Source organism: Dendropsophus ebraccatus, unplaced genomic scaffold, assembly GCF_027789765.1.
Source record: "Dendropsophus ebraccatus isolate aDenEbr1 unplaced genomic scaffold, aDenEbr1.pat pat_scaffold_915_ctg1, whole genome shotgun sequence".
Taxonomy (NCBI): Eukaryota; Metazoa; Chordata; class Amphibia; order Anura; family Hylidae; genus Dendropsophus; species Dendropsophus ebraccatus.
The window spans coordinates 16157-43204 of record NW_027210515.1 but is presented as its reverse complement, the minus strand read 5'-3'; the positions used below and the strand labels follow the sequence as shown (position 1 = coordinate 43204).

At 48.2% G+C, this 27048-nt stretch overlaps 1 protein-coding gene across 6 annotated transcripts in view; it reads left to right on the top strand.

Annotated features, from left to right (window-relative positions):
- The first annotated feature begins 544 nt into the window (after positions 1–544).
- The window catches only part of LOC138781068 (nucleolin-like), a 37194-nt gene continuing 10690 nt past the window's right edge, over positions 545–27048 (top strand). For 4 of the 6 annotated variants that reach the window (XR_011361386.1, XM_069956756.1, XM_069956757.1 and 1 more), the window contains exons 1-11: positions 545–664; positions 21385–21406; positions 21503–21521; positions 21652–21693; positions 22257–22292; positions 23475–23513; positions 24478–24528; positions 24697–24744; positions 25024–25062; positions 25684–25725; positions 26278–26313. Coding sequence is in view for 5 of the 6 variants with exons in the window: in XM_069956756.1 (XP_069812857.1) it covers positions 581–664; positions 21385–21406; positions 21503–21521; positions 21652–21693; positions 22257–22292; positions 23475–23513; positions 24478–24528; positions 24697–24744; positions 25024–25062; positions 25684–25725; positions 26278–26313 (458 nt within the window). In the remaining variant the exon portion in view is untranslated. The remainder of the gene's footprint in view (positions 665–21384; positions 21407–21502; positions 21522–21651; positions 21694–22256; positions 22293–23474; positions 23514–24477; positions 24529–24696; positions 24745–25023; positions 25063–25683; positions 25726–26277; positions 26314–27048) is intronic. The other 2 variants (XM_069956758.1, XM_069956755.1) reach the window with 2 other exon arrangements.

The window sequence follows — 27048 nt, the reverse complement described above, 5'->3', positions numbered from 1 at the left end:
ATGGCAAACTGTGCACAATAGTCAAGATGAACATAAACACTAAACCCCAAAAGAGACCTGAACCCTACACAGGCACAGCAGGCGGGAAAGTAGCGACAGATATGTAATAATAATCACTTATTACCCTTATATAAAACTATGAATAAAATAGTAATTATATTGGAAAAACTATTCTTATAGGAAGGGACTGGAACCTGTTATCAAATGTACTTTTTTGTTTTTTTGAGCAACATTATCAAATATCAGTATAAATCATAATAAAAAACTACAGCCGAGCGCATAGACCAAGATTTTATTCACCCTAATTCCTGCCAATGGCCGACTGTTCATTGTATGGTTAGTACAAGTGTTTGTATCAAGATGTTTAAATAAAGATTATTGAAAATCATGATGTCATTTGTTTACAAACTGGACCCTTCAGAGCTTTATTAGTAGTTGGAGTGTAAGTATGCATATCCATTGGCTCCTGGTATATATTGTTATTTTCTATTCTTAATCAGTTTTCTCCATGTAATCTTTTTTTTTTCTCACACACATAGGCGATTTGTGAGAGATTGACGACAGGAGAAGACTTATAGTCATGGAGGAAGAGCTGAACATCATCTACAGCGAGGAGGACCAGTTCGTGGAGGATACGGACTTTCCCGTTGTCTACGAGGAACATGTGAGTGAGAATTCCCCATCCATTATAGCAGGGTATAGCAGATAGGATACACTGTGGGATGTTTGTATAGAGATGGGGTTGTGTACATAGTGGGGTGTCCTGTCCAGGAGTATCTGTACCTGTAGATACTCCTCCCTGGTCACATGATCACATAGGTGCCCCCCCCCCCATAGGAGACAGTGGTGATGGGAGGAGATGTGTAGAATGGGGAGCTATAAATACCTTACACCCTGTTACTTATTCCCCATGTTCAGCCATTTCCAACTGCCATTTTGCCATGTTCCATGCAGGGGGCGGGGCTTAGTTGGGCCATGATAACTGCTGGGTGGTGGCTGTGGTCTATGGCCGGGCTCATGCACTGTGTGTGTTATGTGATCTCCAGCACCTCTGCGGACATAGGAAGGAATATACTCCTATAAGGTAGAGAGAGAAATCACATAGCACACATAAGCCATGGGCCTGGCCTAAGACTTTATCCAGATGTGCAGTAATGTGTGACAATGCTGGGTCAGGATCTACTGTGTGATCTCTAAGGTCAAATAATAAAAATAATTATAATATATATGGTACAGTATGGGATTTGTAGTTCTGCAACCTGAAGCTCTCCTGGTTGCATAACTACAAGCCCCATCCTCATGTTGTGGTGATGGTACAAGATGGGAGTTGTAATTATGCAACCAGGAATGCTCTAGGTTGTAGAACTACAACTCCCATGATCATGGTGTGGGGACAACACTTTATGGGAGTTGTAGTTTTCCAACTTGGAGTTCTCCTGGTTGCATAACTACAAGCCCCATCCTCATGTTGTGGTGATGGTACAAGATGAGAGTTGTAGTTCTGCAATCTGGAGCTCTCCAAGTTGCATCACTACAACTCCCGTCATGTAATGTCACCAGGGCATAATGGGAGTTGTACACAGCTGCTCCTGTGTTATTTTGGTGGGCAACTTGCTATGTGTACTGGCGCACTGGAGTGTTGTTGTGTTTCCCTGCTGTTTCTCTAAATAAAGAATTTAACAGCTGGAGAGTCACAGAGGGGGTGGCGGGGAAGCCTGCAGTGATATCCCCCCCCCCCATTACACAGCCACTGAGATGCTGACATACAAGAGGGGTGCCGCTGGACATTGTCCCTCTACGAGCACTACAGGCAGACAGGGAAGCCTGGAGTGTAATCCCCCATCATACAGCACCTCTGACATGTCGCTCGGGTTTGTCAAGGGGGAGGTGCCCTATGGATGAACGGGGCCACCGCTGCTCTTGCACAATGTTCTGGGGATGGCCTATGGAAGGGAAGGCACAACGACTGCTGTACATTGTCCCGGCTATACGGGCAGATGGGGAAGCCTGTAGTGGAATCCTCCCCCCACTACTCGCACGGCAGCATCTCCTCCGCATTGTAATGGTGGGGGGGGGGGGAGGATTCCACGACAGGCTTCCCCATCTGCTTGTAGAGCCGGGACGTTGTCAAGCAGCACAGCTATGGACCCCCGCAGTGCACAGCAGCCCGGCCATCCTCCATAGCGGCCGAGCTGTGAGTGGTAAAGAACTGTACCGGTCACTCTCCGTGTGTGAGGCAGCATGGAGCTCCGGATTTGCCGCAAATGGAGGAGAGCACTGGAGGAGAGCGCGCTGTAACAAACCCGGCATGGTACAACTATTTATTGATGTGTAATTACAAAAATGACCATGTCAGCAGGGTTCTGTGTATTGTCTGCTAGATACGTTCTAAGAATAAATGTTATTTTTTGCATGATGACTGGAGTACTCCTTTAAATAAAAATAAATAAACATATATATATATATATATATATATATATATATATATATATATATATATATATATATATATATATACAGTGTCGTACTGGGGTACCTGGGGCCCACCAGAGGAAATGATCCTTGGGGCCCACCAATAAAAATCCAGTGAGACAGGACATGCTGACCCGACCCTTTCCTTGATTCATCAGTATCTGTGACAACTTCCTAATGAATAACATGTTTTCAGTCGAACTGGAGCTCTCAGAATACCCTACACTAAATCTCTCAGGGTATAATGAGAGTTGTAGTTTCTGAGAGGATGACCCTTTAAAAATAATTGCAATGTAGAGGATCCTGAAGGTCCAGCGATAAATCTCTACAGCGCCAGTTGTTATCAGAGGATTGTCTATTCACTGTACTACAAATCCCAACATATTCTAAGAGCTGTAGACTGTCAGTAAATGTTGGGAGTTGTAGTGTCTCCAGCTGTTATAGTTGGAGGATCTTAGGTGTATTGTACACTGGATGCTGTATGGGAGATCAGAATGCATAGCCCCCTCTGTGCAGCATCCCCCCAATACATAGCCCCTCTGTGCAGCATCCCCCAAAATATAGCCCCTCTGTGTAGCATCCCCCAATACATAGCCCCTCTGTGCAGCATCCCCCAATACATAGCCCCTCTGTGCAGCATCCCCCAATACATAGCCCCCTCTGTGCAGCATCCCCCAATACATAGCCCCTCTGCGCAGCATCCCCCAAAATATAGCCCCTCTGTGTAGCATCCCCCAATACATAGCCCCTCTGTGCATCATCCCCCAATACATAGCCCCTCTGTGCAGCATCCCCAATACATAGCCCCCCTCTGTGCAGCATCCCTCCCCACAATACATAACCCCTCTGTGCAGCATCCCCCCCCAATACATAGCCCCTCTGTGCAGCATCCCCCAATACATAACCCCTCTGTGCAGCATCCCCCCAATACATAGCCCCTCTGTGCAGCATCCCCCAATACATAACCCCCTCTGTGCATCATCCCCCCAATACATAGCCCCTCTGTGCAGCATCCCCCAATACATAACCCCCTCTGTGCAGCATCCCCCAATACATAACCCCTCCGTGCAGCATCCCCCAATACATAGCCCCCTCTGTGCAGCATCCCCCAAAATAGAGCCCCTCTGTGCAGCATCCCCCAATACATAGCCCCTCTGTGCAGCATCCCCCGATACATAGCCCCTCTGTGCAGCATCCCCCAATACATAGCCCCCCTCTGTGCAGCATCCCCCAATACATAGCCCCCCTCTGTGCAGCATCCCCACAATACATAACCCCTCTCTGCAGCATCCCCCAATACATAGCCCCCTCTGTGCAGCATCCCCCAAAATATAGCCACACTGTGCAGCATCCCCCCCAATACATAGCCCCTCTGTGCAGCATCCTCCAATACATAGCCCCCTCTGTGCAGCATCCCCCCAATACATAGCCCCCTCTGTGCAGCATCCCCCAATACATAGCCCCCTCTGTGCAGCATCCTCCAATATATAGCCCCCTCTGTGCAGCATCCCCCAATACATAGCCCCTCTGTGCAGCATCCAATACATAACCCCTCTGTGCAGCATCCCCCTAATACATAGCCCCCTCTGTGCAGCATCCCCAATACATAGCCCCCTCTGTGCAGCATCCCCAATACATAGTCCCTCTGTGCAGCATCCCCACAATACATAGCCCCTCTGTGCAGCATCCCCCAATACATAACCCCTCTGTGCAGCATCCCCCCAATACATAGCCCCCTCTGTGCAGCATCCCCCAATATATAGCCCCTCTGTGCAGCATCGCCCAATACATAGCCCCTCTGTGCAGCATCCCCCAAAATATAGCCCCTCTGTGCAGCATCCCCCAATACATAGCCCCCTCTGTGCAGCATCCCCCAATACATAGCCCCCTCTGTGTAGCATCCCCCCACAATACATAGCCCCCTCTGTGCAGCATCCCCCAATGCATAGCCCCCCTCTGTGCAGCATCCCCCACTACATAGCCCCTGTGTGCAGCATCCCCCAATACATAGCCCCCCTCTGTGCAGCATCCCCCAATACATAGCCCCTCTGTGCAGCATCCCCCAAAATATAGCCCCTCTGTGCAGCATCCCCCAAAATATAGCCCCTCTGTGCAGCATCCCCCCAATACATAGCCCCCCTCTGTGCAGCATCCCCCAATACATAGCCCCTCTGTGCAGCATCCCCCAATACATAGCCCCTCTGTGCAGCATCCCCCAATACATAGCCCCTTTGTGCAGCATCCCCCAATACATAACCCCTCTGTGCAGCATCCCCCCAATACATAGCCCCCCTCTGTGCAGCATCCCCCCAATACATAGCCCCCCTCTGTGCAGCATCCCCCCAATACATAGCCCCCCTCTGTGCAGCATCCCCCAATACATAGCCCCTGTGTGCAGCATCCCCCAATACATAGCCCCCCTCTGTGCAGCATCCCCCAATACATAGCCCCTCTGTGCAGCATCCCCCAAAATATAGCCCCTCTGTGCAGCATCCCCCAAAATATAGCCCCTCTGTGCAGCATCCCCCCAATACATAGCCCCCCTCTGTGCAGCATCCCCCAATACATAGCCCCTCTGTGCAGCATCCCCCAATACATAGCCCCTCTGTGCAGCATCCCCCAATACATAGCCCCTTTGTGCAGCATCCCCCAATACATAACCCCTCTGTGCAGCATCCCCCCCAATACATAGCCCCCCTCTGTGCAGCATCCCCCCAATACATAGCCCCCCTCTGTGCAGCATCCCCCCAATACATAGCCCCCCTCTGTGCAGCATCCCCCAATACATAGCCCCTGTGTGCAGCATCCCCCAATACATAGCCCCCCTCTGTGCAGCATCCCCCAATACATAGCCCCTCTGTGCAGCATCCCAGAAAATATAGCCCCTCTGTGCAGCATCCCCCCAATACATAGCCCCTCTGTGCAGCATCCCCCAAAATATAGCCCCTCTGTGCAGCATCCCCCAATACATAGCCCCCCCTCTGTGCAGCATCCCCCCAATACATAGCCCCTCTGTGCAGCATTCCCCATGTAGAATTAAAAACAAAATAATAAAAGCCTACTCACCTCTCACAGCGATCCCCAGCAGTCTCTCTCCCTCCTGGAGCTCCGGTCCCATGCAGCGTCCTGGGCTTCTTCCCTCTTCAGGCCTCCTGGCCTCCGCTCCTTGTTCCTCCGCGCCGGTGTGCGTCCACGAAGTGACGTCACCGGGAGGAGAACGCTCTAGCAGACGTGCCTGCGCGCGGCACGTCTTCTCCTATTGGAGGGTAATTCAAAGGGGCAGAGCGGCCGCAAGTAGATCCGGCAGCCGCGGTCCCCCACAAACAGAATGTTGGGCAGGGCCCCCAGAGCAGCACTGTATTATTGTCTGGGGCCCAGCTGGCAGACAGCCAGTGTGCAGGCGGAGGGACCCAGTCCGGCACTGTATATATATATATATATATATATATATATATATATATATATATATATATATTAGAATGCACTCTGATTTATTATTAGGTGTAACATACATTTACTGGCAAAAAGCTGCTATACTGTAGACCCCAAACTGTAAGGGTGCCGCCTGCCTCAATGTCAAGTGGCATTGACATGTCAATTCTTGGAGCGGAGAGCGGAGGAGAGAGGAAGCGTGTGAGCCCTCTCATAGAGTCTCTGTTTAACACTGAGGCTTCTGCCACGGATCTTTGCTGCCCCGGTCTTGCAGGCCAGATGTGGCTCTTTTGATGGCCGCGACTGCCCCTCCGCCTCACCTACTGCCTGCCCGGACGTGCTCCTCCAATCCAATCAGCACAGAGCGGGAGCGTGGGGCTGGTGGGACAGGCCGTGGCGCATGTGTTGATTGGATTCGTGCACCACGGCCCACCGCAGCGGCCCCAAGCTCCCGCTCTGAGCTGATTGGATTGGAGGAGCACGTCCGGGCACGTTGTCATAAGGAGGCCGCCCACTGCTAGACACTTTTGGAACGGGCAGTGCTGCAGCTGCAGCTCCTCTCCCAGCGGCCCGCGGTCTCCTGTGATCTTCCAGTGCCGGCAGTATGGTAAAGAGACACTACCTGCGCCGTATGTGTCAGGCAGCCTCTATCATAAATTATAGAGGCTGCAGGGGCAATCGACCAAAGCAGCGTCTCTGTACTATGCTGCCTGCACCGGAAGATCACAGAAGACCGCGCGCTGCCGGGAGAGGAGCTGCTGGGAACGGGTGACAGGTGAGGTTTTGTTTTTGTTTTTTTTCTGGTGGGGAAGTGCGCTGGCCGGGCTGGTGTCAATAGTAGGGCACTGCACAGAGGGGAGGGTCTGGATTGGGTGACTATATGAGGCACTATTGAGGCGTATTGGCTACTATATGGGGGGTATTAGATACTATATGGGGCACCATTGGGGGGTATTGGCTACTAAATGGGGCACTATTGGTGGGTACTGGATACTATATGGGCATATGGGGGTATTGGCTACTATATGGGGGTATTGGCTACTATATGGGGCACTATTGGGGAGATTGGATACTATATGGGGAACTATGGGGGTATTGGCTACTATATGGGGCACTATTGGGGGGTATTGGATACTATATGGGGAACTATTCGGGGTATTGGATACTATATGGGTCACTAGATACTATACCGGGCGCTATGGGTGGATTAGATACTATACCAGGCACTATGGGGTATTGGCTACTCTATGGGGCACTGTGGGGGATTGGCTACTATATGCGGCACTGTGGGGGGATTGGCTACTATATGGGGCACTAATGGGGGTATTGGATACTATATGGGCACTATGGGGGTATTGGATACTATATGGGCCACTATTGGGGGGATTAGATACTATACCAGGCACTATGGGGGGATTGGCTACTATATGGGGCACTGTGGGGGGATTGGCTACTATATAGGGCACTGTGGGGGGATTGGCTACTATATGGGGCACTGTGGGGGGATTGGCTACTATATGAGGTACTGTGGGGGCATTAGCTACCAAAAGGGGCACTATGTGTGTGTGTGGGGGGGGGGTCAAATGGCATAGTGTGTATGTGAGGGGTAGTGTGTGGAGGAGGTCAGGTGGGGTAGTGTGTTAGTGAAGGGGGTCAGGTGGGGTAGTGTGCGTGGGGATGGTGATCGGGTTAATTGTGGGTTAACAGCAGAGGGGGCATTATTACTATATGGAGGGTACAGCAGAAGGCCTTATTACTATATGGGGACACAGCAGGGGGCATTATTACTATATGTAGGGTACAGCAGGAGGCCTTATTACTATATGGGGACACAGCAGGGGGCATTATTACTATATGGAGGGTACAGCAGGAGGCCTTATTACTATATGGGGACTCAGCAGGGGGCATTATTACTATCCGCTTATGACGGCACTCAGAGGGCCCATGCCCCGGATGTTTTAGGACCCTAGCAACGCCCCTGTACTAAAGTATATGACAATCTCACCATATGTATACTGCTTGTAGATCAATGGTAGTCTGCTCATCCCGAATGTGCAGGGTAGGAGGATAGAGATAGTAGGGAGCACCTATGTCCCTAATAGGCCCTATGTCAGGTGCACCAAACTACCCCTGCTTGCTAAGGGACCTGTCGGGGTGTAAGCACCCTAATAAAAGCGACCACTGCCCGGTCCAATTCCTCTCCAATGCCCTATGGTCACCCTATCATTTACTGTACTCCAAACTGGTTCCATCCAAAAGGAATAGTCGGGGAGATTGTTACGGCAGCTTGTAGCCGGCGCCAAGTTGTAAAAAAAATACACATAAAAAATGGCTCAAAAAGAAAATCACATGTTGGCACAGTCACATGCCCTGGGTGTAGCATATGGCTCCACCCACATTAGGGCATTTTTGCCCTGACAGGTCCCTGAGCGAGCAGGGGTAGTTTGGTGCACCTGACATGGGGCCCATTAGGTACAAAGCTTCTCCCTACTATCTCCATCCTCCTACCCTGCACATTCAGGATGAGCAGACCACCATTCATCTACAAGCAGTATACATATGGGGACTGGTCTATACCATGCAGCAATACTGGAGTTTTTGTTTTTTGGATACTTTGGGGAAATCCAGCCTAAATGTAGCACATGCTGCTTTGTCTTTAAGGGAACATTCACATGTACTGTGTTTGCTGCAGATTTTATACTGTGAATTTTATGTTGCAGATTTCTGCTTTGTAGATTAGGGAATAATTTATAATAATAATAATTTTTATCTATATAGCGCCAACAGATTCCGCAGCACTTTACAATTCTGGGGGTACATACATAGACAGAAATCAGACATTACAGAGATATACATATAGTTATCCATACAAGAGGAGTGAGGTCCCTGCTCGCATGCATGAGCTTACACACTATCAGGAGGGGGTGCGAGACATAATGGCAAAGTGCATCATTGTTCTTGTGGTCCGGCCATCTTTATAAATAAGGCAGTGCAAGTAAGGGTGGGTGAACCTGTCACCAGCCAATGCCTGCATGCACAGGTCTAAGTGCTTAAATTCTTGAAGTGTGTGTGTGTGTGTGTGTGTGTGGGGGGGGGTTTAGGGGGTTTAGCAGTCAAAATTAGGGAACCTGGTAAGCCTGCTTGAACAGATGAGTTTGGAGGGCACGTTTGAAGCTTTGTGTATTGGAGGTGAGTCTGACAGTCTTGGGTAATGCATTCCATAGAACTGGTGCAGCTCGGGTGAAGTCCTGGAGACGGGAGTGAGAGGTGCGGATTAAGGTGGATGTTAGTCGTAATTCGTTAGAGGAGCGTAAGGCACGGGTAGGGCAGTAGACAGAGATGAGGGAGGAGATATAGGGAGGTGCAGTACTGTGGAGGGCTTTATGGGTGAGCAGGAGGAGTTTGTATTGAATCCTGTGTTTAATAGGGAGCCAATGTAGTGACTGGCGCAGGGGGGAGGCATCAGTATAGCGGCTGGACATGGAGATGAGCCTGGCCGCTGTATTGAGAATGGACTGGAGAGAGGAGAGTTTAGAGGATGGAAGGCCGATTAGTAAGGAATTGCAGTAGTCTAGAAGGGAATGAATAAGAGCGACAATGAGAGTTTTAGCAGATTCGACAGGAAGGAAGGGACGGATTTTAGAAATGTTTTTTAGATGCAGATTACAGGAATGTGAAAGAGATTTAATATGAGGAGTGAAGGACAGATCCGAGTCAAATATAACCCCAAGGCAGCGGGCTTGTTGTGTAGGGGTTATGGTTGCACCACAGACAGAGATGTCAGGTGGGGGGCGGTTAGCAGAGGGAGGGAAGACAAGCAGCTCAGTCTTAGCAAGGTTGAGTTTTAGGAATAGGGAGGACATAGCATTAGAGACGGCAGACAGACAGTTACTGGTGTTCTGTAGAAGAGCGGGGGTGATATCACGGGAGGAGGTATGTAGCTGGGTATCATCAGCATAGAGATGGTACTGAAAACCAAACGTGCTGATCATTTGTCCGATGGGTAAAGTGTAAAGTGAGAAAAGGTGAGGACCCAGGACTGATCCCTGAGGAACCCCGACTGTAAGGGGGAGAGAAGATGAGGTGGAGCCAGAAAGTGATACGCTAAAGGAGCGGTCAGAGAGATAGGAGGAGAACCAGGAAAGAGCAGAGTCCTTGAGGCCGATAGAGCGGAGCGTGGAGAGGAGGAGCTGGTGGTCTACAGTGTCACATACAGATAGAGCAGAGCATGGAGAGGAGGAGCTGGTGGTCTACAGTGTCACATACAGATAGAGCAGAGCATGGAGAGGAGGAGCTGGTGGTCTACAGTGTCACATACAGATAGAGCAGAGCATGGAGAGGAGGAGCTGGTGGTCTACAGTGTCATATACAGATAGAGCAGAGCATGGAGAGGAGGAGCTGGTGGTCTACAGTGTCATATACAGATAGAGCAGAGCATGGAGAGGAGGAGCTGGTGGGCTACAGTGTCACATACAGATAGAGCAGAGCATGGAGAGGAGGAGCTGGTGGTCTACAGTGTCACATACAGATAGAGCAGAGCATGGAGAGGAGGAGCTGGTGGGCTACAGTGTCACATACAGATAGAGCAGAGCATGGAGAGGAGGAGCTGGTGGGCTACAGTGTCACATACAGATAGAGCAGAGCATGGAGAGGAGGAGCTGGTGGGCTACAGTGTCACATACAGATAGAGCAGAGCATGGAGAGGAGGTGCTGGTGGTCTACAGTGTCACATACAGATAGAGCAGAGCATGGAGAGGAGGAGCTGGTGGGCTACAGTGTCACATACAGATAGAGCAGAGCATGGAGAGGAGGAGCTGGTGGGCTACAGTGTCACATACAGATAGAGCAGAGCATGGAGAGGAGGAGCTGGTGGGCTACAGTGTCACATACAGATAGAGCAGAGCATGGAGAGGAGGAGCTGGTGGTCTACAGTGTCACATACAAATAGAGCAGAGCATGGAGAGGAGGAGCTGGTGGGCTACAGTGTCACATACAGATAGAGCAGAGCATGGAGAGGAGGAGCTGGTGGGCTACAGTGTCACATACAGATAGAGCAGAGCATGAGAGGAGGAGCTGGTGGTCTACAGTGTCACATACAGATAGAGCAGAGCATGGAGAGGAGGAGCTGGTGGGCTACAGTGTCACATACAGATAGAGCAGAGCATGGAGAGGAGGAGCTGGTGGTCTACAGTGTCACATACAGATAGAGCAGAGCATGGAGAGGAGGAGCTGGTGGTCTACAGTGTCACATACAGATAGAGCAGAGCATGGAGAGGAGGAGCTGGTGGGCTACAGTGTCACATACAGATAGAGCAGAGCATGGAGAGGAGGAGCTGGTGGGCTACAGTGTCACATACAGATAGAGCAGAGCATGGAGAGGAGGAGCCGGTGGGTTACAGTGTCACATACAGATAGAGCAGAGCATGGAGAGGAGGAGCTGGTGGTCTACAGTGTCACATACAGATAGAGCAGAGCATGGAGAGGAGGAGCTGGTGGTCTACAGTGTCACATACAGATAGAGCAGAGCATGGAGAGGAGGAGCTGGTGGTCTACAGTGTCACATACAGATAGAGCAGAGCATGGAGAGGAGGTGCTGGTGGGCTACAGTGTCACATACAGATAGATCAGAGCATGGAGAGGAGGAGCTGGTGGTCTACAGTGTCACATACAGATAGAGCAGAGCGTGGAGAGGAGGAGCTGGTGGGCTACAGTGTCACATACAGATAGAGCAGAGCATGGAAAGGAGGAGCTGGTGGGTTACAGTGTCACATACAGATAGAGCAGAGCATGGAGAGGAGGAGCTGGTGGGCTACAGTGTCACATACAGATAGAGCGGAGCATGGAGAGGAGGAGCTGGTGGGCTACAGTGTCACATACAGATAGAGCAGAGCATGGAGAGGAGGAGCTGGTGGGCTACAGTGTCACATACAGATAGAGCAGAGCATGGAGAGGAGGAGCTGGTGGGCTACAGTGTCACCTACAGATAGAGCAGAGCATGGAGAGGAGGAGCTGGTGGGCTACAGTGTCACATACAGATAGAGCGTAGCGTGGAGAGGAGGAGCTGGTGGGTTACAGTGTCACATACAGATAGAGCAGAGCATGGAGAGGAGGAGCTGGTGGGCTACAGTGTCACATACAGATAGAGCGTAGCGTGGAGAGGAGGAGCTGGTGGGTTACAGTGTCACATATAGTGATGTCACGATACCAGAATTTTGAGTTCGATACCGATACTAACTTTTTATTTCGATACTCAATACCAGTTCGATACTTAGTAAAGTATAAAAAAACAAAACAAAATACAGTGGTAGAAATATAATACCCCTGCACTATTACAGTGATACCAATTTTTGGACTATTTTTATTTTATTGTGTTAAAAATAAAGTTAGTGATATCTGTCTAAGACAGCTCTGCTGCATCCGATATCACTAAGACAGCTCTGCTGCATCAGCTATCACTAAGACAGCTCTGCTACATCCGATATCACTAAGACAGCTCTGCTACATCAGCTATCACTAAGACAGCTCTGCTGCATCAGCTATCACGAAGACAGCTCTGCTGCATCAGCTATCACTAAGACAGCTCTGCTACATCCGATATCACTAAGACAGCTCTGCTACATCAGCTATCACTAAGACAGCTCTGCTACATCCGATATCACTAAGACAGCTCTGCTACATCCGATATCACTAAGACAGCTCTGCTAGATCAGCAATCACTAAGACAGCTCTGCTACATCAGTTATCACTAAGACAGCTCTGCTACATCCGATATCACTAAGACAGCTCTGCTACATCCGATATCACTAAGACAGCTCTGCTACATCCGATATCACTAAGACAGCTCTGCTACATCAGCTATCACTAAGACAGCTCTGCTACATCAGCTATCACTAAGACAGCTCTGCTACATCAACTATCACTAAGACAGCTCTGCTACATCAGCTATCACTAAGACAGCTCTGCTACATCAACTATCACTAAGACAGCTCTGCTACATCAGCTATCACTAAGACAGCTCTGCTACATCAGCTATCACTAAGACAGCTCTGCTACATCAGCTATCACTAAGACAGCTCTGCTACATCAGCTATCACTAAGACAGCTCTGCTACATCAGCTATCACTAAGACAGCTCTGCTACATCAGCTATCACTAAGACAGCTCTGCTACATCAGCTATCACTAAGACAGCTCTGCTACATCAGCTATCACTAAGACAGCTCTGCTACATCAGCTATCACTAAGACAGCTCTGCTGCATCAGCTATCACTAAGACAGCTCTGCTGCATCAGCTATCACTAAGACAGCTCTGCTGCATCAGATAACACTAAGACAGCTCTGCTGCATCAGATAACACTAAGACAGCTCTGCTGCATCAGATAACACTAAGACAGCTCTGCTGCATCAGATAACACTAAGACAGCTCTGCTACATCAGCTATCACTAAGACAGCTCTGCTACATCAGCTATCACTAAGACAGCTCTGCTACATCAGCTATCACTAAGACAGCTCTGCTACATCAGCTATCACTAAGACAGCTCTGCTACATCAGCTATCACTAAGACAGCTCTGCTACATCAGCTATCACTAAGACAGCTCTGCTACATCAGCTATCACTAAGACAGCTCTGCTACATCAGCTATCACTAAGACAGCTCTGCTACATCAGCTATCACTAAGACAGCTCTGCTACATCAGCTATCACTAAGACAGCTCTGCTACATCAGCTATCACTAAGACAGCTCTGCTACATCAGCTATCACTAAGACAGCTTTGCTACATCAGCTATCACTAAGACAGCTCTGCTACATCAGCTATCACTAAGACAGCTCTGCTACATCAGCTATCACTAAGACAGCTCTGCTACATCAGCTATCACTAAGACAGCTCTGCTACATCAGCTATCACTAAGACAGCTCTGCTACATCAGCTATCACTAAGACAGCTCTGCTACATCAGCTATCACTAAGACAGCTCTGCTACATCAGCTATCACTAAGACAGCTCTGCTACATCAGCTATCACTAAGACAGCTCTGCTACATCAGCTATCACTAAGACAGCTCTGCTACATCAGCTATCACTAAGACAGCTCTGCTACATCAGCTATCACTAAGACAGCTCTGCTACATCAGCTATCACTAAGACAGCTCTGCTACATCAGCTATCACTAAGACAGCTCTGCTGCACCACCCATCACTAAGACAGCTCAGCTGCACCACCCATCACTGAGACAGCTCTGCTGCACCACCCATCACTGAGACAGCTCTGCTACATCAGCTATCACTAAGACAGCTCTGCTACATCAGCTATCACTAAGACAGCTCTGCTGCACCACCCATCACTAAGACAGCTCAGCTGCACCACCCATCACTAAGACAGCTCAGCTGCACCACCCATCACTAAGACAGCTCTGCTGCACCACCCATCACTAAGACAGCTCTGCTACATCAGCTATCACTAAGACAGCTCTGCTACATCAGATATCACTAAGACAGCTCTGCTGCACCACCCATCACTAAGACAGCTCAGCTGCACCACCCATCACTAAGACAGCTCAGCTGCACCACCCATCACTGAGACAGCTCTGCTGCACCACCCATCACTGAGACAGCTCTGCTACATCAGCTATCACTAAGACAGCTCTGCTACATCAGCTATCACTAAGACAGCTCTGCTGCACCACCCATCACTAAGACAGCTCTGCTGCACCACCCATCACTAAGACAGCTCAGCTGCACCACCCATCACTAAGACAGCTCAGCTGCACCACCCATCACTAAGACAGCTCAGCTGCACCACCCATCACTAAGACAGCTCAGCTGCACCACCCATCACTGAGACAGCTCTGCTGCACCACCCATCACTGAGACAGCTCTGCTACATCAGCTATCACTAAGACAGCTCTGCTGCACCACCCATCACTAAGACAGCTCTGCTGCACCAGTTACCAAGATTGCGGAGGAAGAGAAGAGGAGGTTACACAGGATCCCACACACTACAGCCGATCTTATCTGCTCCTCTCAGCCCCGGCCACCTCCCCCACCTGCCAGCCGGCTGGATCCTCACATGTGCTGCACTTCCTCCGGCCTCCTCTCCCGGATCTCACAGACCCCCGCTCTCCCTCTTCATCCTCCCCACCTCCAGCCTTCTCCGTCCTCCTCTCTCCGTGACCTCCCGCTCTCCCTCTCCAGCCGCTCTCCTCTGTGCAGCTCCGGCTCCTCTCCCGGACATCCCGCTCTCCCTCTCCTCCGTACTCCTCTCTCCCGGACCTCCCGCTCTCCCTCTCCTCCGTACTCCTCTCTCCCGGACATCCCGCTCTCCCTCTCCTCCGTCCTCTCTCCCGGACCTCCCGCTCTCCCTCCAGCCTTCTCCTCCGTCCTCCTCTCCCGCTCTCCCTCTCCAGCCGCTCTCCTCCATGCAGCTCCGGCTCCTCGGCATAAATCATCTCATCTCATCTCCGCCAGACTCTGTTATCAGAGAGACACCAGCAGCGGGGGTCTGTTACACACAGTAGCCGACCCCCGCTGTATATGGAGCGGGCTCAGGAGGGGTCAGATGCCGCTGTCAGTGTGACAGCGGCATCTATATACTTAAATAGCCGTCACTAGCAATAGCTAAGTGCCGGCTATTTGAAATTGGCGCCAATGGGAGCGGAGGGAGGGAGAGCAGAGGAGGAGACTGCAGGGGGCGGGGGGAGGCACATAGAGAACACGGCCGGCGCTCAGCTAGCCGCCCACCGTGTTCTCAGCTTAACTTAAAGTTTCGATACCAGGAAATCCTGGTATCGAACCGTTTTTTTGCCCGAAATATCAATAGTAGTATCGATATTTCGGTGCATCGTGCATCCCTAGTCACATACAGATAGAGCAGAGCATGGAGAGGAGGAGCTGGTGGTCTACAGTGTCACATACAGATAGAGCAGAGCATGGAGAGGAGGAGCTGGTGGGCTACAGTGTCACATACAGATAGAGCAGAGCATGGAGAGGAGGAGCTGGTGGGTTACAGTGTCACATACAGATAGAGCGGAGCGTGGAGAGGAGGAGCTGGTGGGCTACAGTGTCACATACAGATAGAGCAGAGCATGGAGAGGAGGAGCTGGTGGGCTACAGTGTCACATACAGATAGAGCAGAGCATGGAGAGGAGGAGCCGGTGGGCTACAGTGTCACATACAGATAGAGCAGAGCATGGAGAGGAGGAGCTGGTGGGCTACAGTGTCACATACAGATAGAGCAGAGCATGGAGAGGAGGAGCTGGTGGTCTACAGTGTCACATACAGATAGAGCAGAGCATGGAGAGGAGGAGCTGGTGGGCTACAGTGTCACATACAGATAGAGCAGAGCATGGAGAGGAGGAGCTGGTGGTCTACAGTGTCACATACAGATAGAGCAGAGCATGGAGAGGAGGAGCTGGTGGTCTACAGTGTCACATACAGATAGAGCGGAGCATGGAGAGGAGGAGCTGGTGGGCTACAGTGTCACATACAGATAGAGCGGAGCGTGGAGAGGAGGAGCTGGTGGGTTACAGTGTCACATACAGATAGAGCGGAGCATGGAGAGGAGGAGCTGGTGGGCTACAGTGTCACATACAGATAGAGCAGAGCATGGAGAGGAGGAGCTGGTGGGCTACAGTGTCACATACAGATAGAGCAGAGCATGGAGAGGAGGAGCTGGTGGTCTACAGTGTCACCTACAGATAGAGCAGAGCATGGAGAGGAGGAGCTGGTGGTCTACAGTGTCACATACAGATAGAGCAGAGCATGGAGAGGAGGAGCTGGTGGGCTACAGTGTCACCTACAGATAGAGCAGAGCATGGAGAGGAGGAGCTGGTGGGCTACAGTGTCACATACAGATAGAGCAGAGCATGGAGAGGAGGAGCTGGTGGGCTACAGTGTCACATACAGATAGAGCAGAGCATGGAGAGGAGGAGCTGGTGGGCTACAGTGTCACATACAGATAGAGCAGAGCATGGAGAGGAGGAGCTGGTGGGCTACAGTGTCACATACAGATAGAGCAGAGCATGGAGAGGAGGAGCTGGTGGGCTACAGTGTCACATACAGATAGAGCAGAGCATGGAGAGGAGGAGCTGGTGTGCTACAGTGTCACATACAGATAGAGCAGAGCATGGAGAGGAGGAGCTGGTGGGCTACAGTGTCAAAAGCTGCAGATCCAGGAGAATGAGAAGTGAATGGTCACCTTTAGATTCGGTGGAGAGGAGATCATTAGAGACTTTAGTCAGGGCAGTTTCTGTAGAGTGGTGAGGACGGAAACCAGACTGAAGGGGGTCAAGAAGAGAGTTTTCAGAGAGGTAGCGAGTTAGGCTTGAATAGACCAGACGTTCCAACAGTTTAGAGATAAAAGGAAGAGAGGGTTTTTTCAGTATTGGAGTGATGGTGGAGTGTTTGAAAGTCGAGGGGAAGATGCCAGAGGAGAGGGAGAGGTTGAATATTTTAGTAAGGTAGGTAGTGACAACAGGAGAGAGAGACTGGACGAGGTGTGAGGGAATAGGGTCACTAGGGCAGGTGGTGGGGCGAGAGGAGAAGAGGAGTCTGAAGACTTCCTCCTCTGTCACTGGCTCAAAGGCTGAGAGGATGAGGAGGAACAGTGAGAGGGAATAGGATTAATATTACCTGGGGAATGGGAGATGATCTCCTGGCGGATTGTGTCTATTTTGTCCTTGAAGTAGTTGGCTAAGTCTTCAGCACAGAGGTTAGTGATGGGTGTCTGAGGTTTGGGTTTAAGGAGAGAGTTGAGGGTATCAAAGAGACGTTTTGGGTTATGGGAAAGAGAAGAGATCAAAGTGGTAAAGTAGGATTGCTTAGCAGAGTGAAGAGCAGAGTAGTAGCTTCTAAGCATAGACTTATAATGTAGAAGGTTGGCTGTTGTCTTGGATTTCCTCCACAGACGTTCAGCACACCTAGAACACCGTCTGAGGCCCCATTCACACGTCCGTGTCAGTTTTTACTGTCAGGAAATCCTGATCAGGAGGCCTCAAATGTCATCAGGAAAGTATCAGGATTTCCTGACAGCAATCCGTTTTTACCATCAGGAAACCATCAGGAAAAACCTTCAGGATTTCCTGATGAGATAATATGGTCTAGTATGCCAACATAAATCACAGGTACCTGTGTACCTGGATGGCCACAGGCTGCAGAACTACAACTCCCATCATGGCCTGTCAGCAAGGCATGATGGGAGTTGTACGTCTGCAACCTGGATGGCCACAGACTGCAGAACTACAACTCCCATCATGGCCTGTCAGCAAGGCATGATGAGAGTTGTAGGTCTGCAACCTGGATGGCCACAGACTGCAGAACTACAACTCCCATCATGGCCTGCCAGCAGAGCCATGATGGGAGTTGTACTTCTGCAACCTGGATGGCCACAGGCTGCAGAAGTACAAGTCCCATCATGACCTGTCAGCAAGATATGGTGGGAGTTGTAGTTCTGCAACCTGGATGGCCACAGGCTGCAGAACTACAACTCCCATCATGGCCTGCCAGCAGAGCATGGTGGGTGTAGTAGTCCTAAGGGGTAATCTCACCTGTCCTGGATCCTGCTCTGTCGGGGCCGCGAGGTTGGCGGCGGAGGTCGGAGGTGCGGAGCATCCGGCGGGCGGCCCGGTGGCGAGTGCCCGGGGAAGGCGGGGGGGGGGGGAGAGGGTCAGATGAGATCCGGAGTTCCGGTGGTGAGCGGCGGCGGCGGCGCGGTGGGGGGGGGGGCGGGTGGGGGGGGGTTGTTAGCGGGTACTGGGGGTTAGGCGGCGCGGGGGGGGGATCTGCACCGCACTCTGGCCGGCCAGCCCTGTAGTGATAAACATCAGGAAAATGCCCGTGATTCCGGCGCTCCCATAGACTTCTATGGGGGCGTCCGTGCCGGATTTCCGGACGAAAATAGGACAGGATCTAAAAAATCCGATCCTATTTTCCGGAACAGACACCCTTCCGGAAAAATCCGTGTCCATGTCTAATGTTAGCCTATGAGTCCGGAAATCCGTCTGGATTTCCTGATAGGAAATCCGGACAGATTTTCCGGACGTGTGAAGGGGGCCTAAGAAAACGAGTTCTGGATGTGTGCCAGGGTTGTGGCCGTCTGTGTCGGGCTGTTTGGGGTATAGGGGGTGCAAGTTTGTCCAGGGTGGTTTTGAGGGTGACGTGGTATTGTTTGGCAGCCAAATTAGGACAGGAGAGGGAAGAGGTGGGGGGCAATGATAACTGTACGGTATCTAGCAGTTGTTGGGTGTCTATAGCGCGTAGGTTCCTATATGTGAGTGAGGTCGGGGTGTCAAGAGGAAATAAATGATTGAGCGCATAGAAAATGCAATTGTATAACTCTGCAAATGGCCGTCAGCAAAGACCCAGGCTTCCCTTGTATTCTCTCTCTATCACCTCTCTGCCTGTGTCTGCAGCTCTGTACCTGGTATGGACCTGACAGATTCCCCTGAAAGCTGAGCTGTGATTGGTTGCTGTGGACCTGACAGATTCACCTGAAAGCTGAGCTGTGATTGGTTGCTGTGGGCCAGCGACACCAGTTTCAGTGTTAAGCTGTGCGCACACAATGTATTTTTTATGACAAGAACGGCCGTTCTTGTGATAAAATAATGCACTGCATTGAACTCTATGCAAACAGCATCTTTTATTCACACGCTGTATTGAACAATGGCGGTTGTTAGCTACAGCCACACAAACAATTGACTTGTCCATTATTTACGACCGTTAGTGCAGGAACAACGGCCGTGGTTCAAACTGTGCACACATTGAACTGTATGGCCATTCTGATGGCTGTATATTGAACAGATGTCTATGGTTAATTGGATTCCAGGCACACCCAAATCTGCCCGCAATCCAAATAGAAATAAAACAGTGGCCGTTGTTTGACACTGCCAACAACGACCGATGTTTTGACTATGGGTGAACGTTGCCTTACACAGTTTGATAAATCTGGGCCATAGCTGCTCCCATCCATAAACAGCGCCACTATTGTCCCCGGTTTTTCTGTGGTATTGCAGCACATTTTCTAGTGAAGTGAATAAAACTGAGTTGTAATACCACATAACACCTGAGGATAAGCATGGCGCTGTTCTTGAAATAATTCAGAAATAAATAAATCAATACATTTATAATTCTGGATAACTCACATAATCCCCTAGATCTAAGATAAAAGCTTACACGGATTTGTTAGTTTATTGTCCGCGTTTTACCACAAATAGGGTGTGCAGTATATAGGAGAGTTTTCTATGCAACACAATATGACGGTATATGTATATGTATGTGTGACACAATATGACGGTATATTACCCCAATGTGTACTGGATGGGATTCTAATAAAATTATCCACAGACACTGATTACTCATCTACCTTCATTATATTCATCTGCGGCGCTGGTTTGGGGAATTTGTACTTTTTATTGATATTCCGTCACCATTTTGATGGCCGCCATATTGGATCAAGGGCAAATTTTCCAATGGGAAGGTGGTCCTGTAGCACATAAAAAAAAACAAAAACAGTATTTTCTCAGAAATGGATTGCCACAATCAGGTTTGCAATGTCTCTCTTGTTCAGATATCTCGTTTTACCGTTTGTAATTGTATTTTTCAATAAAGAAAAACAAACAATTGGCCAAGACAAAGATGGCAAAGGTATAAGTAGAAGTATGAGTGTAAAAAACTAGAAATACCTTGCGTTGAAAAGATACTTCACACCTGTTCACAAACATAAGTGTGCCGGTTCACAAACAGACACCCAGCTAGTAAAGAGTGGGGTCCTCCTAGCCAGAGCTCCGATTCTGCAGATTATTGCTCCTTGTAATAAAGACAATGATCATCGACTGATTGGTTATTTTTGGTCCTGACCTACAAACATTGGCCGCCGACTGCGCATCACTACGTGTAATAATGATGCACGGCCGATGGCTGATGACTGTATAAAGAAAATAATAAAGTATATACATACCTCTGCCCGCTCCCCGATGCTTCTGCCCGCTCCCCCATATTTTCCTGGCTTCTGCCCGTTGTCCGCAGCTGCCAGTGGAACTTCACAGACCGTCTCTGGAGTTCCACCAGCGGCTAAGGACAGCGGGCAGAAGCAATGAAGATACTGGGGAGCAGTATACAAGAGCAATGTGATCGGCTTAGTAATCCCGCTGTCTGCCCTCTCCGTGGAAAAGGTAGAGACAGCCCCAGGACCACATGGAAAAGCCTAGATGTTATCCATATGGTCCTCGGGCTGCCCCCCACCTTCTCCACAGAGCGGACTGACAGCGGGATTACAAATCTGACCATTTTACTTCATAGCCCACTAAATCAGCCCCCCGTCTGTTTTTGGAAGAAATGAGTGTGTGTCTAATCCTGGATGAGCAGTGTAATAGTGCCCCCACCTACACCCTATCCCATCCAAGCACATAGGTCAGATGGGCACAGAAGGAGGTCTCATGCTCAGCAATATACCAATGTCCTCTGCTTACTCTCTCTATTTCCTATTTCAGGCTGGACTGGATGACGGCGAGGGTGAGTTTTGTCTATAATATCTCTATGTATCTATGTATCTCTACAATGTATAAAGCAGTTCTCTAAACTAACGCTTTTCTATTTTTTTTTCTTTAGATGAAGAATCGGATTTCGGGTGAGTAAATCTAAACTGAAGATATAAAACTTGTGTGACCCTATAATTCCTCCCCTATAGACCCCGATCATCACTGATGTCTCTAATGTGTGTTAGGTTTTCACTATCTTCTCTATTCTATCACTAACAGGAGCGACATCGACGACATTGCGGAGGATTCGGACGATTGGGAGTAAGTATCTCATAGTCTCGTCTTCAACAACAAGCCTATAAAAATTACAGGTGTTAGGAGCTTTTTTGTTGTTTTTTAAGGGGTAATTCAGCAAAAAAAAATTCTTTTGAATCAACAGGTGCCAGAAAGTGCCAGAGATTTGTAATTTACTTCAATATAAAAAAATCTCCAATACTTATCAGCTGCTATATGTCCTGCATGAAGTGGTGTATTCTTTCCAGTCTGACACAGTTGCTCTATGCTGCCATCTAAGTCTGGGACAGGAACTGCACTGTAGCAAATCCCCATAGAAAACCTTTCCTGCTTTCCAGACTGGAAAGAATACCACTTCCTGCAGGACATTCAGCAGCTGATAAGTAATGGATGACTTGGGATTTTTTAATGGAAGTAAATTACAAATCTCTAAATCTCTGGCACTTTTCTGGCACCAGCTGGTTTGAAAGGAAAAACTTTTTGCTTAACAATCCTTTCTACTACCTTCTTATTGGTGAAGTTCTGCCAGAAAACTGATGTCTCCAACGTGTGTTTGGTTCTCACCATCTTCTCTATTCTATCACCAACAGCAGCGACGACATCGATGAGCGTCTGGAGGATTTGGAGTAAGTATCTCACAGTAACATATAGTATAGTAATATAATCAGTCACAGACATGTTTGCAGGGGATCACGTATTAAAAAACAAAACTTTGAAAAACAGCATTTGGAGCTTTCTGCATTTTTGAGTGCCAGAGATTTGTCATTTACTTAAAAATCTCAACTCTTCCAGTACTTATCAGCTGCTGCATGTCCTGCATGATGTGGTGTATTCTTTCCAGTCTGACACAGTGCTCTCTGCTACCACCTCTGTCCATGTCATGAACTGTCCAGAGCAGCAGCAAATCCCCATAGAAAACCCCCTTCTACTCTCCAGACTGGAAAGAATACACCACATCATGCAGGACATGCAGCAGCTGATAAGTAATGGAAGACTTAAGATTTTCAAAGTAATGGGTTCAATGGATTCAAAGTAATGGGTACAATAAAGGAAGCGCTTATATGTCTCCTACCTGCCGGATCCACTCCTGGCTTTGGCTCAAAAATTCCAGTGGCAGATTTCCAAAAAAACTGTCTTGTGTGAAACCAACCTCAATCACATGAACTGTAAAGTGAAAAAACAAAAACTTTTTTTTTCTTTACAACGAATGTCATTGCATATCAACAATCAAAAATAAATATACAAAAATATAAATGTCATCCATCCATTTGAAGTGAAGGAGGCGGGATCCGTTTCAAGTCCGCTCAGATCCCGCCTCCTTCACTGAGTGGCTGAGAAGTCACGTCTCGGGCCCGCGTCAGACACCCGGAAGCGGCTGGGAATCGGGCACCGGAGCGCCGCGATGCGGGACCTGCCGCTGGAACCGGGGAGGTGAGTGGACGGCTTTTTCCTCGGCCACCTCCTCCCCGGTCCCAGTAGAAAAGTGCCCCCCCACTGGAGTACCCCTTTAACAAAACACACAGCACATATGTAAAGAATAGACGCCATACCTAGAGCACACACCAAGGTCCCAATGTGACGGAAACCACCAAGAAGACAAAATCACTGATTGTGGTGACTTTCACATCTCATCCCAAATCCCCAGTGCTAACAGCGCATTTATAGTCCCATCATCTGGTCTAATAAATCTGGGCCAGTGGATTTCCAATGTACATGTTTCTATAAAACCTCCCCCAATATGCAGCACTTGGAGGACAGACTAATATCCCCTTTATAATATGCAATTATTTTTTATTATTATGTAATAGGTGGAAGATGGCCGTGATGGACGCCCCGTGGATTTTCAGGTAATTACACTACATTAAAACAGCAGAAAAAAATCAAATAAATCATTTTTACAATAGCTTTTGCTCCCGCTCGCACAAATCTCTGCCCGTTCCATAGACTCCGTTCTATGGCCGGTCAGATTCCGCCACCCACCCAAAGAATTGACTTGTCACTAGAACGGAGTCTATGGCACGGGTGGAGATGTGGTCCAGCGCGTGTGGCCTAATCCGAGGCGGGTTACTAGTAAGTAATTGAAGAGGAAAGTTTTCTGCTTGAAATTCCTCTATTCAGCTCTGGCAGAATAGGAGCAGAATTCAAACCCCATTGACTTCTATAGGATTCCCCTGGAGGAATCGGCCCAAAAAATTTACATGTCAATTCTTTGTCGGATGGCGGATCCGTGTCAGAAAATTCTGATGGAAAATTCTGCTGTGTGAATAACAGAGCGGAAATCCCATTGAACACAATAGAAAATTGCTCTATTCATTATTTATGGGAAGAATTTCACGCGGAAATTTAGGGTGTGTTCACATTATGGAATCTGCACGGATAACCTGCCATGGATTCCACTGCTCGCATCTCCTCCTGTTCCATTGACTCCATTCTATGGTCGGGGGATTCCGCCATCCGCACAAAGAATTGACATCTCAATTCTTTGGGCAGATGTCGGAATCCGCCCGATTATAGAATGGAGTCTATGGGACAGGTGGAGAGGCACACAGGTGCGAGCAGGGGCGAGCGGCGGAATACACTGGGGATTATCCGTGCAGATTCTGAAGTGTGAACACACCCTAAGAGCAGATCCTGCTTCAAATTCCTGGCCTATTCCTCAAGGGGAAAACTGGCAGTGATGACAAGGGGTTAGTAAATATCCTGATTGATTTCATGTTCTTATTGAGAGGTCACAATAAATAACATTTTCTGAAAGTTTCAAATGGGACCAAGTACCAATCCTCCTAACCAACCCTATGTTCTCTGTTACAGAGACGACAAGTACCCGCTCTACAGTTGGATCCCGAGCCTGGAGACCATCGTGTAAGTATGAAGAAGCAGCGGAGATATAATCATCCATCTACATGATATGACAATATGAGTCCATTTATATCTGTGTTCCCCACCAAACACTCACATATGTATATTCACATATCCCCAAACACTATGAGGCAGATTTAACACACAAGCTGGTTTCTGATCTATATACAGTGAGACTGACGAAGAGGAGGAAGAGGACGAGGCTGCGGACATCCCCTGGTGAGGGCTCAAACCTTATAGTATTGGGAATACATGCTTATTCTTTAACCATCCTGTATAGAGAGAGGAGCGTGGGGAGGACAGGATAGGGGGCGCTCTAGTTAGACATAGAATCCTATTTTCTATTTATTTTTACTGCATCTTCCCCTATAGACTCCGATCATCCTGAGGATGTCTCTAAATATCATTATTGTCTCTTATTAATGACGTTCTGCCAGAAAACTGATGTCTCTAATGTGTGTCTGGTTTTCACTATCTTCTCTATTCTATCACTTACAGGAGCGAGGACGACACCGAGGAGGACACAGAGGATTGGGAGTAAGTATCTCATAGTCTCGTCTTAAACAACAAGCCTATGGAAATTACAGTGTTAGGAGTTTTTTTTAAAGGGGTAATTCAGCAAAAAAAATTATTTCAAATTAGCTGTAGCCAGAAAGTGCCAAAGATTTGTAATTCACATATATTAAAAAAAATTCCAGTACTTCTCAGCAGCTGTAGGTTCTGCAGGAAATGGTGTATTCTTTCCAGTCTGTTGCTCTCTGACATCTAAGTCTGGGACAGGAACTGCCCAGAGCAGTAGCAAATCCCCATAGAAAAACCTCTCCTGCTTTCCACAATAGAAAGAATACCACTTCCTGCAGGACATACAGCAGCTGAGAAGTAATGGGGACTTGAGATTCTTTAATGGAAGTAAATTACAAATCTCTGGCACTTTCTGGCACCAGCTGTTTTGAAAGAAAAACTTTTTTGCTGAACTATCCCTTTAATTTTACATTAGTTGTATTTTTTCTAGCAAAATTTGTAGCATTTGGTTAAATGTAAAACTAAAAATGTAAAACTTGTGTGACCCTATAATTCCTCCCCTATAGACCCCGATCATCACTGATGTCTCTAATGTGTGTTAGGTTTTCACTATCTTCTCTATTCTATCACTAACAGGAGCGACATCAGCGACATCGCGGAGGATTCGGACGATTGGGAGTAAGTATCTCATAGCCTCGTCTTAAAAAACAAGCCTATGAAAATTAGTGTAAGGAGATTTTTTATTTTTTAAAGGGGTAATTCAGCCAAAAAATTCTTTCAAATCAACTGTTGCCAGAAAGTGCCAGAGATTTGTAATTTACTTTGTAATTTACTTCTATTAAAAAAAAAATCTCCAATACTTATCAGCTGCTGTATGTCCTGCCGGAAGTGGTGTATTCTTTACAGTCTGACACAGTTGCTCCCTGCTCCCACCTCTGTCTGGGACAGGAACTGCCCAGAGCAGTAGCAGATCCCCATAGAAAACCTTTCCTGCTGTTCAGACTGGAAAGAATACCACTTCCTGCAGGACATGCAGCAGCTGAGAAGTAATGGAGGACTTGGGATTTTTTAATGGAAGTAAATTACAAATCTCTGGCACTTTTCTGGCACCAGCTGATTTGAAAGAAAAAAAAAAATGTTTGCTGAACTATCCTTTTCTTATTGGCCAGAAAACTGATGTCTCTAATGTGTGTTTGGTTCTCACTATCTTCCCTATTCTATCACCAACAGCAGCGACGACATCGATGAACGTCTGGAGCATTTGGAGTAAGTATCTCACAGTAACATATAGTATAGTAATATAATCAGTCACACAGACAAGTTTGCAGGGGGATCTGGTATTAAAAAACAAACCTATGAAAACAGCATTTGGAGCTTTCTTTTTTAAAAGGGGCGATTCAGCAAAAAAAAAAAAAAAAGGAATCTTTCAAATCAACAGGTGCTACAGAGTGCCAGAGATTTGTAATTTACTTAAAAATCTCTACTCTTCTGGTACTTATCAGCTGCTGTATGTCCTGCAGGAAGTGGTGTATTCTTTCCAGTCTGACACAGTGCCCTCTGCTGCCACCTCTGTGTATGTCATGAACTGTCCAGAGCAGCAGGAAATCCCCATACAAAACCTCTCCTGCTCTCCAGACTAGTAAGCAAACACCACATCATGCAGGACATACAGCAGCTGATAAGTAATGGCAGAGTTGAGATTTTTTCATAGATTACAAACCTCTGGCATTTTCAGTCACCAGTTGATTTGAATTTTTTTCTCTTTTTTTCATGTTACATTACTTGTATTGTTTTCTAGCAAACCTTGCAGCATTTTGTTTAAATAAAGTGTTTTTCTTGTGTCTGATTTTTGTGGTGTTTTCCCCCATAGCAGAATCATGTGATTCATTAGTTTCCCTTTGAGGCTGCATTTACACATGCCAGTTCTTTGTAAAGCTGCCATTGCAGTTTTTGAGCCAAAACCAGAAGTGGATTCAAAGTAATGGGTACAATAAAGGAAGC